Raw genomic sequence first — 16757 nt, forward strand, 5'->3', positions numbered from 1 at the left:
AAGCGCAATTGTTTGTTCGAGTTTTTAACTAACACAATAACTCAGTGAAAGTTTCTTCTTTTTTTTTGTGTTTGTGTTTGTCCACGTAAAAACGTTTAACTGACACAATACCTGACGTTACCTAATTTTATAACAATAATAATGATAATAACAATTATTGCGAAGGCAACGTTCGAGAAAAAAATTTTTTTTATTGTGAAGACGAATCGTTGAACGTAAAATAAAAATGGTCGGGTATGAAAAAAAATAAACCACAACCCGTTCGTCGTGTAATAATTTTTACAAATAACGTAAGCAAAGATTTATTTAAAAACATATGGCAAACGTATATGAAAGAGAGAGAGAAAATCAAACAATTTCAATGATCAAATGACAAACAACAACGTGATTTATTACGTAATAAATATCTCAGGTGGCGTTCACAATCAAAGTTTTACGACTTGATTTTTTTTTTTTTTTTTTTTCATTCATCAAAACTGCCTGAAATTTTTATTTTTTATTTTTTTTCCGCGGTAAAACTTCTCTTAATGAAATTGTTTTTAAAAAAGGTTTAGAATAATAATAATAATACTATTGACTGAAATAACGACGTTCACGGGTAATACGTTAAAAAGTTAAAAGTTAAGTGTTTTTTTTTTTTTTAAAGTTAAATAAATGCATGTAAGTACGCACGTATAATTTTAATGATAATAATAATGTAATTGGTGCGTGTGAGAGAGAGAGAGGCTGAACATTAAAAAAAGAATGATTTATAGCTTTTTTTTTTTTTCTTTCCATCTGATTTTTCATCAGGTCCAAACGGGTGTCCAAGGAGACGAGGTCGGCAGACCTACACGAGGTTTCAAACATTGGAATTAGAAAAAGAATTTCATTTTAATCATTATTTGACTAGAAGGCGAAGAATTGAAATTGCCCACGCATTGTGTCTCACGGAAAGGCAGATAAAAATATGGTTTCAAAATAGACGAATGAAATTGAAGAAAGAATTAAGGGCTGTTAAAGAAATAAACGAGCAAGCGAGGCGGGAAAGAGAAGAGCAGGAAAGGCTGAAACAACAGCAGCAGGATAAGCAGCAGACGAAACTCGAGCAGCAACATCACACCGTTAGCCATCATCACCATCACGACATTAAAATGGGACTCGACAAAACCGGAGCGGATTTAATGAAGGGGGTAACTAAAGTTCCGACATAAGCTAGCTTTTTTCCTTCTTTTTTTTTTTTTTCCTCTCTATCAAAAAAAAAATTTTTTATAAACGCGCGAGTAAAAAAATTTTTTTTGTTGTTTTCTTCTTTCTACATGTAAATGTAGACAAGACAAGCAAACGAGCAAGCAAGCAAACAAACAAACAAACAAACAAATAAACAAAACAAAACAAAAAAAAAATTTATAATTATTATTCAGTAGTTTTTGTAGTTTTCTAGATCTCGTGTGTTGTGAGTATGGAAAATGTCCTTTATTAATAATAATAATAATAATAATAATAATAATAATATTAATGACGATGATGATGATAATGATGATTAATTACAATGCATTCGAGTAAATGCGATGAGTAAAAAAAAAAAATAAAACAGCTTTATTTAATTTTTTTTTTTTTTTAAATGGCGCGTAAAAAAATTAAAACGAAAAATTCACTATTATTTTTTAAAATTACTATTATTATTATTATTATTATTATTATTATTTATTTAACAGGTAATTAATAAACGATGGAGGAGGATGTTATTAATTAATAGAGCTAATAAGTCTCTTTTTAAAAAGGACTTCCGTCCTCTCTATAGTCTATATATATAAAAAAAAAAAAAATTAAATTTTTTTAGGGCGTTCGCCCTTCATACGTATCTATACAAAAAAAAAAAGAGAGATAGATTATTTGAAAAAGAGTGTGCAAGAGAGAGAGAAAGCATTTAATTTTTAATAAGCCCAGTAAAACTTTTATATATAAAAATAAATTCTTCATACATTTTTTTTCTTTTTTTTTTTTACTTCTTTATACATACATAAATATAAATATATATTCTCTCTGTATTCTTTTTTCTTTTCTTTTTCTTTTTTTTTTTGTTATAAACATGTAATTTAGTGCAAATAGTTATATGAAAAAATAAAAATATTAATAATAATAATAAAAAAAAAAGTAAAAAAAGAATAAAAAAAAAAAGAGAAAAAAAAGAGGAAAAGTAAGAAGAAGAAGAGTGAACAAAACAAAACAAAAAAATTTTTTTTTGTTGCTATACATACTATGTATATATACATACATACATAAATTTTTTTTTAATTTTTAAATTGTGATCTTTTTTATTATTATTATTATTATTACTATTATTATTATTATTATTATTATTATTATTATTATTATTATTACATTGATTTTTTAATTATTATTATTATTATAATTTTGTTATGTAGGCAGAAAAAAAATATTTTGATTATTATTATTATTATTTGGTCGATTTTTTTATTATTTTTATTTGGTTGATTTTTGGTTTCGTTTTTTTTTTTTTTAATTCTTTTTTCTTATTTTTATTTTTAATAATTAAAATGAATTTTCTCAATAAATACGTATTAATTAATAATTATGTACATTATTAAAAATTAAATTAATAATAGTCGATTGAAAAAATGGGAAAATCGACGTAAGTTTAAGAAAAAAAAAAAAAAAAGGAAAATTTGACACTCGAATCGGCGTCCCGGTTCAAATTATGTATTTATTTAAATAATACATAAATAAATAAATAAATTTTTATTAATAATAATTTTTTCTTTTCTCCGATTGTAAATTATGAATTATTATTATTATTATTATTATTATTTTACGAGTATTATTATCAATCTCCGTTTCGTTTTGTTTGATATAATAGTAATTATTTTTTTTCTATTTCTGTTATTTCTAAAATAATAATAATAATTAATAATAAATTTTTTGTTTTTTTTCCTTCCAGGGCCTTTTTTCGTTTTTTAATGTTTACGTTGTTTTAATGTTTATTTCAGGGCCTTTTTTTCGTCAAGGATTAATTTTATGACGTCATGAATCGTTTTCCGATTATCAAACTGTTTTCGGTTGTTTTTTTTTTTTTATTATTATTACTATTATAATTTCTCTTTTTTTTTTGTTTTTCGTTGAAAATAATGTTTTTTTCTTTTCTTTTTTTCTTGTTTGTTTCTCGTACCAAAAAAATATTATTATTATTATTTTTTTTTATTTAGTTTAAAAAAAAAAAACAAAAAAAACCAATGGAAAAAAAAATTTTCATTCAATTTTAAAATGATTTAAGTACAAAACGTAATTTATTATTATTATTATTTAATTTAATTTTTCTCTTTTTTTCATTTATTAATAAATTTATTGTAAATTTAATACTAATAATAATAATAATAATAATAATAATAATAATAATAATAAAAACAAAAAAAAATGCCCGAAAGAAAAGGGACGAAACAAAAAAATTTTCCAAAAAAAAAAAATAATAATAATAATTAAATTATTAATCGTAATTGAAAAAAAAAATTGTTAGTGTTATTATTATTATTACTATTATTATTTTTTTTTTTTTTTTAAATTAAAATAATAAGTGATCGAAACAATAAAAACAACCGGTTTTTCTAAGAAAAAAAAAAGAAAGCAAACGGAAAACATTACGTAATAACAACAAACACTTTTTTTTGAAAATTTTTTTTTTGTATTTGTATTTAGGGGGAGGAGGAAAAAAAGGAGGAGGAGGTTTTAAATTCGTAAAATTTATTAGGATAGCCATAAAGCTTTAGAAGTGTTTTATTAAGTAATAATAATAATAATAATAATAATAATAATGAAAACGATAATGATAATTGCCATTTTGAAATGAAAAATTAATATTTATATAAAACAAAAAATTTATATACATATATATATAAATATAAATAAATTAAAAAAATATATTTTATTTTTAGTTTAAATAAGACGATAATGATAATAATAATAATAATAATAATAATAATAATAAATAATAATAATAAAATTGTATCCATTAGTATGTAAAACTAATTTTAAAAAAATAATTGTTGTTTTTTTTTTATTATTATTATTCTCTCCTTTCACTTGTGTAGTTCTAATTAATGATTTTTTGTTTTTGGATGTTTAAATAATAATAATAATAATAGTAATAATAATAATAATAATAATAAAAATACAAAATATTAAAAAAAAATAAAGTAAAATTTAAATACGTAAAAAGGTGTCAGGGTAGAAAAAACACGATAGACAAAATGTGTATAAAAAAATAATAAACAGTAATAATAATAATAATTATGATAATATTTAATAATAATAATAATAATAATAATAATAATAATTAATTAAAAACGTAATTTTTATTATTATTATTATTTTTTTTTTATTAATAAATTTTTTAAAAGGGAATAATCCTATTTTGGATAAATTTAAAAAAAAAAAATAATGAGGTAAGGAAAGTAGTGATTATTATTATTATTATTATTAATGTTATTATTATTATTATTATTATTATTATTATTATTATTATTATTATTTGTAAATGGATGTAAATTTTGTTTTGAAAATTATCAGGTAATTTTTTTTTTTTGATTTTTTGAAAAAAGGGAGGGAGAGGGAGGTGTTTGAAATTAGCAAACAAAAAAAAAAAAAAAAAACAAAATCCAATCTTTACTTTTTTTTTTTTAATGATGTTGAATGAATTTTTGTTTATAAAATTATTATTATTATTATTTTTTGTTGATATTTTTTCCCGCCATTTTTTTTTTTTTAAATTAAAATTTAAATCGATATTTAAATTTTTTTTTTTTTAGTTTTTGTTTCCGATTACCTTTGATGAAATCGATTTCGATGGAAAATTTTTATTATTTTATTTGTTCCCTCGTAACGATCGATCGATCGATCGATTGTTATTAATTTTTGTTTACAGTTGTCTAATCGTAATTAATAAATAAATAAATAAAAAAACTTCCCCGAGTGAAATTTTTTCAACAACAACAATAACAAAAAAAAAAATTTTTTTTATTATTCAACGTATATGTATTTATATATATGTATAATGAGGGCAATTTTTACGATATTAAATTGTAAATTATTTGTTTTTTCATCATTTTTTTTTTTTTTTTCTAAATATTTTTTTACTTTTTTTTTTTTGTAATGTACGTAATATATAAATATATACAAAGGGAATAATATAGATATTGTAACGATATGATTAAATAATAATAATAATAATAATAATAATTTAAAAATTGTAAAAAAAAAAAAAGGAAAAACCTCTCAACAAGCTGAATTAATCAAAAAAAAATTAGTATTTTTAGTTCCTTTTTTTTTTTTGTTTCTTCTGTTTTTCTACTTTTACTATTACTATTAATATTATTATTACTATTATTATCATTATTATTATTATTATTGTCAATGATTTTTTTGTACATACGCGCATAAATATATATATATATAATTTTTTTTTTTAATTATTATTTTGTCGTGCCATATTATTATTATTTTATTATTGTAAAAAAAAAAAAATCAAAATTTTAATTAATCGAGCAATAAGTTAACCGGAAATAAAAAAAAAAAAATTTTCTTTTACAACGACAAAACTATTTCCGGTGCTGGTTTAAATTTTAAAAAAAAATAAATTTTTTTTTTTTAACACTTCGCACAAACAAATGGCGGATTTTAATTTAATTTAATTTTTTTTTGGTTTCTTTTTGTAAAAAAAAAAAAAAAATTAATAATAATAATATTATAAATAATGGTAATAATAATAATAATAATATTTATGTAAAACAATATACTATGCAATATTAATATATAAGTTAAAAAAAAAAAAAAATTTGTATGAAAAAAAAAAAATAAAATAAATAATAATAATAGTAATAATGATGATGATGATGATTATAATGATAATAAATAAAAATTAAAAAAAAATAAATAAAGTTTTAATTTTCCCGTTTATTTTTCCTCGAAAAAAAAAAATTTCGTTCGTTGTGTAGATTTAAAAAAAAATAAAAAAAAAATGCTAAAGCAAAAAAAAAAAAACTGTGGAATGATTATTAATTACATTATTTAAATAAATGTTCTTCTTATGTAATATTATTATTATTATTATTATTATTATTATTATTGATTAATTAATTAACTATATATACATATATTTTAAATAAAGAGTAATAATAATAAAACTGAAAAAAAAAAAATTATTTAATTTTTCTTCTCGCATGATTTATTATAATTATGTAAATATATATATGACGTATTTTATTTGATATTATTATTATTATTATTATTATTATTAACTTCATTATTATCAATATTATTTTTTTTTTCTTATTTTTAAATAAATTAAATAATAATCCTTACATAAATTAATAATTAAATTACCCTAACGTGATTAATTATTCATTAATCTCAGTAAAAAAAAAAAATTTTTTTTTTTGTTTATTTTTGATTCTTCATCGTTATCAATACGTTATCACGTGACGTGACGTTTCAATACCGACGCGTACGTACCAAAATAACCATTTGGAATATTTCACATGTGGGGATTCACGTGTGAAATTTGATTATAATACTAATAAAGGTCTTTGTGAATTTTTTCAGTTTTTTTTTTTTTATTAATGACATCTAAGAGTTTAATTAAAATTTTTTTTTTTTAGTATAAAGTAGGGAGAGGATAAGTATATTTAAAATATCTTAAATATTAAATTTTAAAAAAATGTCACGTGGTTTCACGTTTTTTTTAAAGAAAAAATTAATAAAAGAAAAGTAAAAGACAAGGGAAGGAAAAAAAAGGAAACATGACTTTGTAATTTAGAGATACATTTTAAATTTATTATTATTATTATTATTATTATTATTATTATTATTATTATTATTACCGCTACTACTTATTTTTTTTTTTCACTCTGGAAATCAGAAATTTCCAAAGGGAGGAAAAAGAAAAAAAGAAGGAAAAAAAAAAATAATAATAAAAAAAAAAAGAAAACGTGAAACCACTTTAAGACATTTTAGATCTCAGGTGGAAAAACCTGTCGTAAACTCATATATCATAATAATATCGTCGCTTTCAACCCGAAAAAAAAGAAAAAAAAAAAAAAAACGTAGGAGATGGAAAAAAAAAGAAAAAAAGTAGGCATCTGGAAAAAAAATTATTCCAGACCGTGAAATTTTTCGCTTAAAAAGATTTAAGAAGAAGAAGAAAATATATAAATTTAGAGTCGAAATGTTTTTTTGTTTTTATCTTTCCCCCCACTTTTTTTAAACAAACACCTGGATTGTCACGTATTTGTGAAAAATTATAGAGAGAGAAAGAAAGAAAAATTAAAACAAAAAAATTAAACAAAAGAAAATAAATAAATATAATCGATCGCGTGCGTAAATGTGTGCGTGAGTGCGTGCGTGTGTTTATCCAATCGAACGAAACAATTTTTATTTACTTAAACGAATAAATGGGAATTTTTTTTTTCTGTTTTTCTCTAAAAAAAAAAAAATTTTCCAGTTAAACGAATTGGAAAAAAAAAAAATTTTGGAAAGAAAATAAAATTCCGGTTCGAATATATTTTAATAATAATAATAATAATAATAATTGTTATAATTTTTTTTACGTGTGATGTTAGGTTAACGTCAGGGAATTTAGTTTTAGTATCATTTTTTTTTTTACTAAATAAATACTGATAAGAAAAATTAAAAAGAAAAAAAAATGTGAATAACTGATAGGTAAAATGTCATACATAAATATTTTTATTCATCAAGGTTTTACACACATTTTATCATTATTATTATTATTTTTTTTTTTTAATGGACATCAAGGGCAAAATTAAAATTAAAGTACATCAAATATGCAAAAAAAAAAAAAAAACTAAGTAAAAACAGGTTTTTAATCATAAAAAAATCTTTTTCCTTTTTTTTTCCAGAAAGTAATATTTTATTTAAAAACCAACGGTGCAATAATAATTTTTTTTTTTTTCCAAAGATAGATATTCATTGAGTGTTAATGCGTAAAAAAAAAAAAAAACAACAACAACAACAAACACAACAACCGATAAAAATATTATTAGATTGTGATTTTTTTTTTTTGCAAAACAATAACAATAAAACAATAAAAAACGAAAAATTATTTAAAAAAAAAAAATTAAATTTTTTTTTTTTTTTCAAATTATCGGTCTGGAAAAAAAAAATTAAAAAAAGGAAAGGAAAAAATAATAATAATAATAATAATAATATCATCCGCCCATGCCGCACCGCCTTTTTTTTTTCTTCTAAGTATTTTTATTCCTCCACCTATTTCTTCTGCTTCTGCTCGTGATCGTAATGGTGGTGGTGGTGATGCGGGTGGTGGTGGGGGTAGTTGCGTTGTTGCTGCTGCTGCTGCTGCTTCTGCTCCTGCCGTATCTGGAACAGGCAATATTTAAAAAAAAAAAAAAAAAAAAAAAAGAAACCAACCCACCCATTTTCATCCATCCGGGAGAAAAATCTTTAAATACGTTACTTTCAATCCGACTGACATCTAGTGGTAAAAATTTTAACCCCTTTTTAACTTGGTTTACGTTTCCGGTTTTAGTTTTTTCAATTTTGTTTTATCGGAGAGACGCTGGAATTTCGTTTTTTCCTCCTCTTTTTCGTTTTTTTTTCTTCCCTCCTCTCTCTTTCTCTCTCTCTCTCTCTTTCTCTCCTCCTCTCTCACTCTCACCCTCTCTCTCTTTCTCTCTAGCTATCTTTCTTCGTTTTCATCAAGTGTATGTACGGTTTTGTTTTCGTTTACGTTTTTTTTTTTTTTTTTGTAAAAGAATTTTTTTATTTTATTTAAATAAAATTAATAATTAAAAAGAATTAATAAATAAATAATCGATAATCGATCAATTAATTTAAATCGTCGTTGACGTCATCGAACGGTCGACTAAAGAAAGGTTTGAAATTAAATTTTTTTTTTTATTTTTAATTTTTTTCTTTCAATAGTTTCAATTTAAAATGGCGTCGTCCATTTTTGATTTTGATTTTGGTTTTTTTTCTGTACTCATTTTTGTATATTTTTATTTATTTATTTATGTGTTATTATTAATTTATTATTATTATTATTATTTATAAATTAGCATAAGTAATTTACGATTATTATATATATGTAAAAAAAAGTAATAATATTAATAACCGTAATAAATAAATAAATAAATAAAAATTTTTATGCATTTATTTGATTTGATTTAATAGAAGAAAATAATAAAATTAATTTTAGTGAGATTTTATTAATTAATAAATAATAATTTATTTAAAAAAAAAGTATTAAAAATACACTTTGTGAGTGGGGGGCGAAAAGAGGAAGGGGGTAATTATTTAATTAATATTTATTAAAGTAAAAATATTTATTTATTTATTTATTTAATTATATTAATAACGGTTTTGATAAAAATTTACATTTATGTAAATAATCAAAAAAATTTTTTTTTTCTTTTTTTTGAGGGGGTTTTAAATATTCTTTAAAAATAGCAGACGACACCGGTTTTACTGAATTTTAACCACATACATATGTACAGAGGAAGACATTTTGTTTCTTTTTTTTTAAATAGTGTGTTTAAAACATGGGGAAGTTAAATATTTCAACAAAAATAGTTTTGTTTTTATTTTTAACGTTTTAAAAAAAAAGGTATGAATGTGCGGTTTGTTCTCCAGTACCGTATGTAAAAGAAAAATTTTTTAAAATGGCGTCCGAAAAATAAAAAAAGTTTGATTTATATTTTTTTTTTACAAGATAGTAACGAAGGGTTAATCATTCTTGTTGTTGTTGTTCTTGTTGCTGTTGTTGTGGTTGCTATTGTTAATGTTGCTGATGTTGTTGTTGTTGCTATTGCTAATGTTGTTGTTGTTGCTATTGTTGCTGTTGTTGTTGTTGTTGCTATTGCTAATGTTGTTGTTGTTGCTATTACTAATGTTGTTGTTGTTGCTATTGTTGCTGTTGTTGTTGTTTGTTGCTATTGCTAATGTTGTTGTTGTTGCTATTGTTGCTGTTGTTGTTGTTGTTGCTATTGCTAATGTTATTGTTGTTGTTGTTGTTGCTATTGCTAATGTTGTTGTTGTTGCTATTGTTGCTGTTGTTGTTGTTGTTGCTATTGCTAATGTTGTTGTTGTTGCTATTGTTGCTGTTGTTGTTGTTGTTGCTATTGCTAATGTTATTGTTGTTGCTATTGTTGCTATTGTTGTTATTGTTGCTATTGCTAATGTTATTGTTGTTGCTATTGTTAATGTTGTTGTTGTTGTTGTTGCTATTGTTAATGTTGTTGTTGTTGTTGTTATTGTTAATGTTGTTGTGGTTGCTGTTGTTTTTGTTGTTGTGGTTGCTGTTGATAATGTTGTTTCTGTTCTTGTTGTTGTAATTGTTTAATTGTTAAGATTTCTGATCCACGTGTTTTTTTTTTGTTGCAAGAATCTAAAAGAAGGAAAATAATTTTTTTAATAATAATAATAATAATAATAATAATAATAATAATAATAATAATAATAATAATTGTTAAATTTTTCCAGAAATTTCCATTTCATAATTTTTTTCTTTTTAGCAAAATTTTATAAGCGTTAAAAAAAGCAATATTAATACTAATAATATTATAATTTTTTTTTGTTATTTAACGCCATTTATTTTAAATAATAATTAAGAAGAAGGAGTGGTAAAGGAGAGAGGTAAAGGGAATATATAAAAATAATAATAATGATAAATATTCACGGATTCGTAACGTAAAAAAAAAAAAAAAAAAATGGTTTACATATGAGAAAAAAATGGCGTCAGGTTTCTCACATAAAATATTTTATTTTAAAAAAAAAATTTTTTTTTCCTTTTTCAAAAGAACAATTATTATTTCAACCATAAAATTTACTCGTTTAATATCTCATTTAAAACAAAAACAAAAAAAAAATATCTTTCAAATTTTTACCTTAACACTACCCTGAAAATATAAAAACAAAAACATTAAAGAAAAAAAAAAAAATTAAAAAATTTAAATTGCAAATGATTTCATTAAATTAATTATTTAAATGTGTAAATAAACGTAAGAATTATCATTATCATTATTATTATTATTATTATTCTAAAGATTTTGATTATCATTATTAATTAAATTAATTTTTATCATTATCATTTTTTTTCTTTTTTTTTTAATTTTGAATTGTTTTAGCGTAAGAATTTTTTTTTTTCTTTTTTTTTTTGGATCGATATTTTAATGTATAGTTCCCGGACGTTCTTCTTCTCCCACTTTTTTTTCACACTAATGCGAAATATTATTAAATAATTAGTTCCACGATCATTACGTTGAAAATTTTCGTCTCGCACGCGTTTATTTTAAAATTTAATACTTTAATTACTTGCAATTAATAATAATAATAATGATAAAACAACTTTACGGACCCCAGTGCCTGTGATGGATTTAGAGGACAATCGGTTTCTAAATTTCAACGTGGTTAAAGACAATCCAATCGATTGGATTCCAAAAAAAATTAGTTTATGTTGAATTAGGTAACTTTCCCCCCTATCTCTCTCTCTCTCTCTCAGCGAGTGTCCGTTTTTAAAAATATAAAACAAGTTAATAATATAATCGGATAGATTACATGCTGGTACTTAATTTAGTACTCGTGCGGTCAAAGGTCATAATATCACATTATGTATATATTAACCCATTCGAATTGTTATTTTTTTAAAAATTATTTTAACGCGTAAACTAATTATTTTTAAATGATTCCATTCGTGCAAATAATGTTTTTTTTTTTCGCATGGATTGGCATCACTGTTTTGTGATACCCTATGGCAGTTGATGAGCATTAGGCGGGGATTTCGAATCGATTTTAGACATTTAAAAAAAAATTTTTTTTTTTTTAAACTTGAAGTGAATGTGTTGGTTTCGATTGTGTTTGTTTCGATGGAAGTCGTTGTGGTGGTGGTGGTGATTGAGGGTGTGACGATGGTGGTAGTGGTGATAGGAGAAAAGAAGAGAATTTTAAAATTGTTTTTTTTAAAAAAAAAAAAAAAAGATTCATTTGAATCCCCATCGTCACCATTTTCGATAAAATGATTTTTTTTTTTTTCGAAGCGGGTGTCCTTGAATAAAATTTTTTTTTTTTAGTTTTAAGGTAAAAACAAATTTTCAAAATGGCGGTCGGGAGATTACAAAAAAATGAAAACTCCATCAAATAATAATAAAAAAAAACGAATCGTTGATACGATTTAGAAAAAATTTAATTATACGAAAACCGTAGACAAAAATTTAATTTTATAGAAAAATTTCACGGTAGCCAACGTAAGAGAAAAAAAAAAAAGTTTTACGTGCGTACACCTGACAAAATTATATGTAAAATTTATGTTTAGATTGTATAACAACCATCATCCCCTATAGGAAAAAAAAGGTTATTGATTTCATGCGTCATTTATTACAGCCTTAAATTTTAAGGGTTCTCTCTTTTTTATAACGACTCTTGTTATCAGAATATTGTTGTTAAGTTGGTACGAATGTAGAACGTTTTTACTTTTAAGATTTTTTATAAACTACTCTCCTTAATAAACCAACAAAAAAAAAAGCTCAAATTTACAAGAAATATAAAATTATTATTATTATTAATTCATTTTTTTTCTCCAGCGGCGGGTTCAAATTTTTACCCTTTTTAAATTATTTTTACGAGTAGTAGGTGGTGGTATTATTAATTTTCTCGCAGATTTGGAAAATTTTTTTAGTATTTATTATAAAAATTATGACGAGAGTAATTTTTAATAATTTAAAAAATAATAATAATTATTATTATTATTATGTAACGATTACCGTGAGGGAAAACGTCGTAACATAGAGTTCGGAGTCGAATAATTTTACGCGGCAAACACTCGGGTTTAAAATGTTTTGTGATAGCAGAGTGATCTGGAGTTTTTTTTTGCAACTTTTTATATATATATATATATATTGTATTAATTCGGCATTTTGTCGCAAGATGTATCTGTACAAAATTAAAAATAAAAATAAAAGATTTCTTTAACAAGTTTAGAAAAATTTGCAACGTGCGGCGCTATCGTAAATATTATTTATTTTTTATTTAAAATGTTTTCCATTTAAATATTATTATTATTAATTATGGATTTTTATGGAAAAGCATTTTTTATTTTTATTAGTTAAATGTAATTAAATATGATAAAAATGTTGATGAGACAACCAAACTCGTTCTCTTTCAAAAAATGTTTGTTTTCCAGGAGTAAAAAGTTTCTTTTATTCTCTATTTTTTTTACAATGTTACTAAAATCGCGCCTTAAATTTCATTTATTTGTTTTTTTTTTTTTGCTTTCCGAGTCGATTTATTATTTCAAAGGAAAAAGAAAACAAAAAGAAAAAAAAATTTCCTTTGAAAAATAAAAAGGGAAGGGGAGGGGAAAAAAGAAAAAATAAAATAAAATTAAGTAAATTATTTATAACATTTTTTTCAATCTTTTACTAATGCCTCACTCTCATTTTCGCTTTTCTTTTATAATCTCTCTCTTTCTCTCTCTCTCTCTCTCTTTCTCTCTCTCTGTCTCTCTCTCTCTCGCTCCCTATCTCTATCTCTCTCTCTTTTTCTTTTTCTTTCACGCTCGCACAATTTTCCATTTCTTATTATTATTATTTTCTTTCTTTCTTTCCTTTTCTTTTTTTTCTCCCGCTGCTGCTGCTGTTGCTCTCCGGCTGCTGTTATAACAGCTCCCTTTTTTTTTTTATTCTGTATATTCTCCCGCCTCTTTTCTTTAACTTGAAATATTACAGCAATAAAAGTAATAGCAAGTGGGTGTTAGCTGGATATGTGCTTTTTCCGGATTTCGAATTCCAACAGCAGATTTTTCTCTTCATGCTTTCACTCATATTACGCTCTGGAGAAAACTTTTTGGATTCTTCTTTTTCTTTTCTTTTCTTTCCTTTTTTTTTCACTCCCTTCCCCTTTTTTTAGTTTTAGTTTTAGTTTTTCTTTTTTTTTTGTTTTTTATTTACTTTACTTTATTTTCGTACAATAACATTACACAAGACAATGAAAATAATAAATATACCGATACAACAACCCGTTTACAAAATTATTCCAAAATAATAATAATAATAATAATAAATGGTTTTCGTCTATGGAAAATTGGAAATTTTCTAACGGAAAAATGAAAACCTAAAATTTTAGAAATCGATGAATTTTCTTTTCTTTTTTTTTCCATTTCGAAAATCCAATAATTTTTTTTTTTTTATTAACTTTTTTAAACTTTTTAACGACGACATTAAAAAATAAATAAATAAATAAATAAACTGATACATAAAATACATAAAATCGTAAATTTTTATTATTAAACATTTAATATTTTGATGAATATACATTTATGATTATTAATATTGTTTTCTTTTTTTTTTTGTTTTAGGAAAACGGCGGTGATAAAGGTGATAATACCGGTTATAATAACGGCGGTAGTTGTGATTACGATGGTGATAGTAGTGGCAGTGGTAGTAGTGGTGGTGGTAGTGGTAATTGTGGTGGTTATGGTGATAATAATAATAATGAAGTCGAAGTCAAGGAAGAAAAGAAAGCGAAAAAGGTAAGAAAAAAAAAATTTTTTTTTCTTTTTTTAAATTTTAAAATGCTAATAAAGTGATAAAAATAACATTTTCTTTTATCTGGAGCCATTTTATTTTTTTCTTTTTTTTTTTTTAAAAATTTAAATTTTTTTTTTTTTGTTATAAAAATGGCGGATCGTTTTTTTTTTTTCGGTTTTGCATTTCGTCAGAGTCGGTATTATTGGAAAGCAAAATCATTTTTCGTTATTAAATTTATTTATTTTATTGGCATTGTTGAACTTAAGCGATTTATCACTTTATTATTATTTTAATAATTTTAAAATTTAAAAATAGATGTACCTTAACGCTTTATTTATTATTATTTATTTAAATAATACAAAAACAAACCGAAATTCACGTTCGTCGTAAATTATAATAAAAAAAAAAAACGAGTCAAAACATTTGCAACACTTAGGTGCATTACAAATTGCATAGCGTTTAAAAATCAGGAGGATTCTAAAAATTTTTTTTTTACTTTTTAAAATGAGAAAAGACTACTCGTGTAAATATGTAATATTATTATTATTACTATTATTATTAATATAAATATATATTCGAGCTCATTAGTAATTAAATATTTCGCGTAGAAATTTTTAACTTTGCATAAAATAATAATAATAAAAACGTATAAATTTATGGTGTAATAAAATTTTAATATCGCAACATTTCAATTAAGATAAATAAATGGGAACGGTTTTAAAAAAGATAAAAAGAAAAAAAAGAAGAGTAAAAAAAAAAAAAAACGTGGAAGAAGAAGAAGGGAAAAGTCATTAACGAACGTTGTTTTCACGATCTCATCTGCTTACACGCGTTTGTTATTTTAGGTAAATCAAAAGAGCCCCGATTGCTTTTTCAGCTTTGCCCACGCCCTTCTTCTGGGGTTCTTAACACCCTCCAACCGTTTGATATATGGTTTTAATAGATTATTACCATCAGAACATTCTAGAAGAGTTTTTATTCTTCTTCCCCATCGTTTCTACTCGAAGATTTATTTCTTAATCACTTTTCTTTCTTTTTTTTTTTTCTTCTTCGTTTATTCGAATCCATTTTCATAATTTAGATTTTTCTTCTTTATAAGTTTTTTGTTTCTTTCTCTCTTTCTCTCTCTCTCTCTCTCTCTCTTCGTTTTTTTTTTTTCATTGTTAATTTTTAAGAATATATCCTAACGGGGGAAGGGGGGGGAAAAAGTAGAATGAAAGGATAGGAAAAAGAGAGTTTAATCATATAATGAAGTCAACGTTTTTTCTTTTTTTCCATTCCTTTATCCTTTTCTTTTCCTTTTTTTTTGTTCTTTTCTTTTTTCTTTTTTCCTTTTTCCTACATTTAAAAATGAACCAAAATGGCTGACTGAATTCTATTTTTGTATGCTCACTGAACCAAATCGAAAAGGTCTGAGACTAATATATATATTATATTTAATGGATTTTATGGCTCATTTTATTCACATTGACTTTAAATTATCTAATTTAAAAAAAAAAAAAAGAAAGAAAAAAATTTTAAAAAACTTTTCTTTTTTTTTTTTTTTCTTACAATTCACATCCATTGAATATTGATATCGAACCCGAAGGAAAAAAATCATTATTATTATCATTATCATTTAACGAGCTACGTATAACTTATTTTAAAAAAAAATAATGAATATTTAATTTATACGTTTATGTTTATAACGAATCACAATCGGTTCGTTATTATTATAACTTTTCTTTAAAAAAAAAATTTCTATTGACACTTTTCCGTTGTTTATCCCACGTGAAATTTTTGTATGCCTACGTAAAAAAAAATGGCGTCGAAAAAGTGGAGAATGAATATGAAAATTTATAAATAAAAAAAAATGACGCGCAAATCGCGACGCAAATCGATTCGTGTGGTTCGTACCTGAAATGGTGTTTGTATCAAACAACCTTATCAGCTTTATTCTTATCATTATAAATGCTCTGGAAAAACTGGAAAAAAAAAAATTTGACGTGAATTTAAATTAAATTGTCAATAACTAGTAAAACCTGCTGTTTGTAGGGTTATAAAAAGTTAAAGTTTTTAAACTTGATTTAATAGAAACAAATCGAACCGTTTAAAAAAGAGAAAAAAAATGTAAATGTAAAATTAAATTTTGCTTTTGTTATTCGATTCGTAATAATAATAATAATAATGGTAATAATAATAATAAATTCATGAGTAAAGGGGATGATAAAG

General features: G+C 22.9%; 1 protein-coding gene across 1 annotated transcript; it reads left to right on the plus strand.

Moving 5' to 3' along the window:
• Positions 1–369: 369 nt before the first annotated feature.
• Phum_PHUM341810 (uncharacterized protein) lies at positions 370–1193 on the plus strand (the record flags this gene model as incomplete). Its single annotated transcript, XM_002427709.1, has 2 exons — positions 370–430; positions 793–1193. The coding sequence occupies 2 exons, from the start codon at positions 370–372 to the stop codon at positions 1191–1193; spliced, it is 462 nt and encodes a 153-aa protein (XP_002427754.1).
• Positions 1194–16757: the final 15564 nt, after the last annotated feature.

This window comes from Pediculus humanus, genomic scaffold (assembly GCF_000006295.1).
Source record: "Pediculus humanus corporis 1103172107749 genomic scaffold, whole genome shotgun sequence".
Taxonomy (NCBI): Eukaryota; Metazoa; Arthropoda; class Insecta; order Psocodea; family Pediculidae; genus Pediculus; species Pediculus humanus.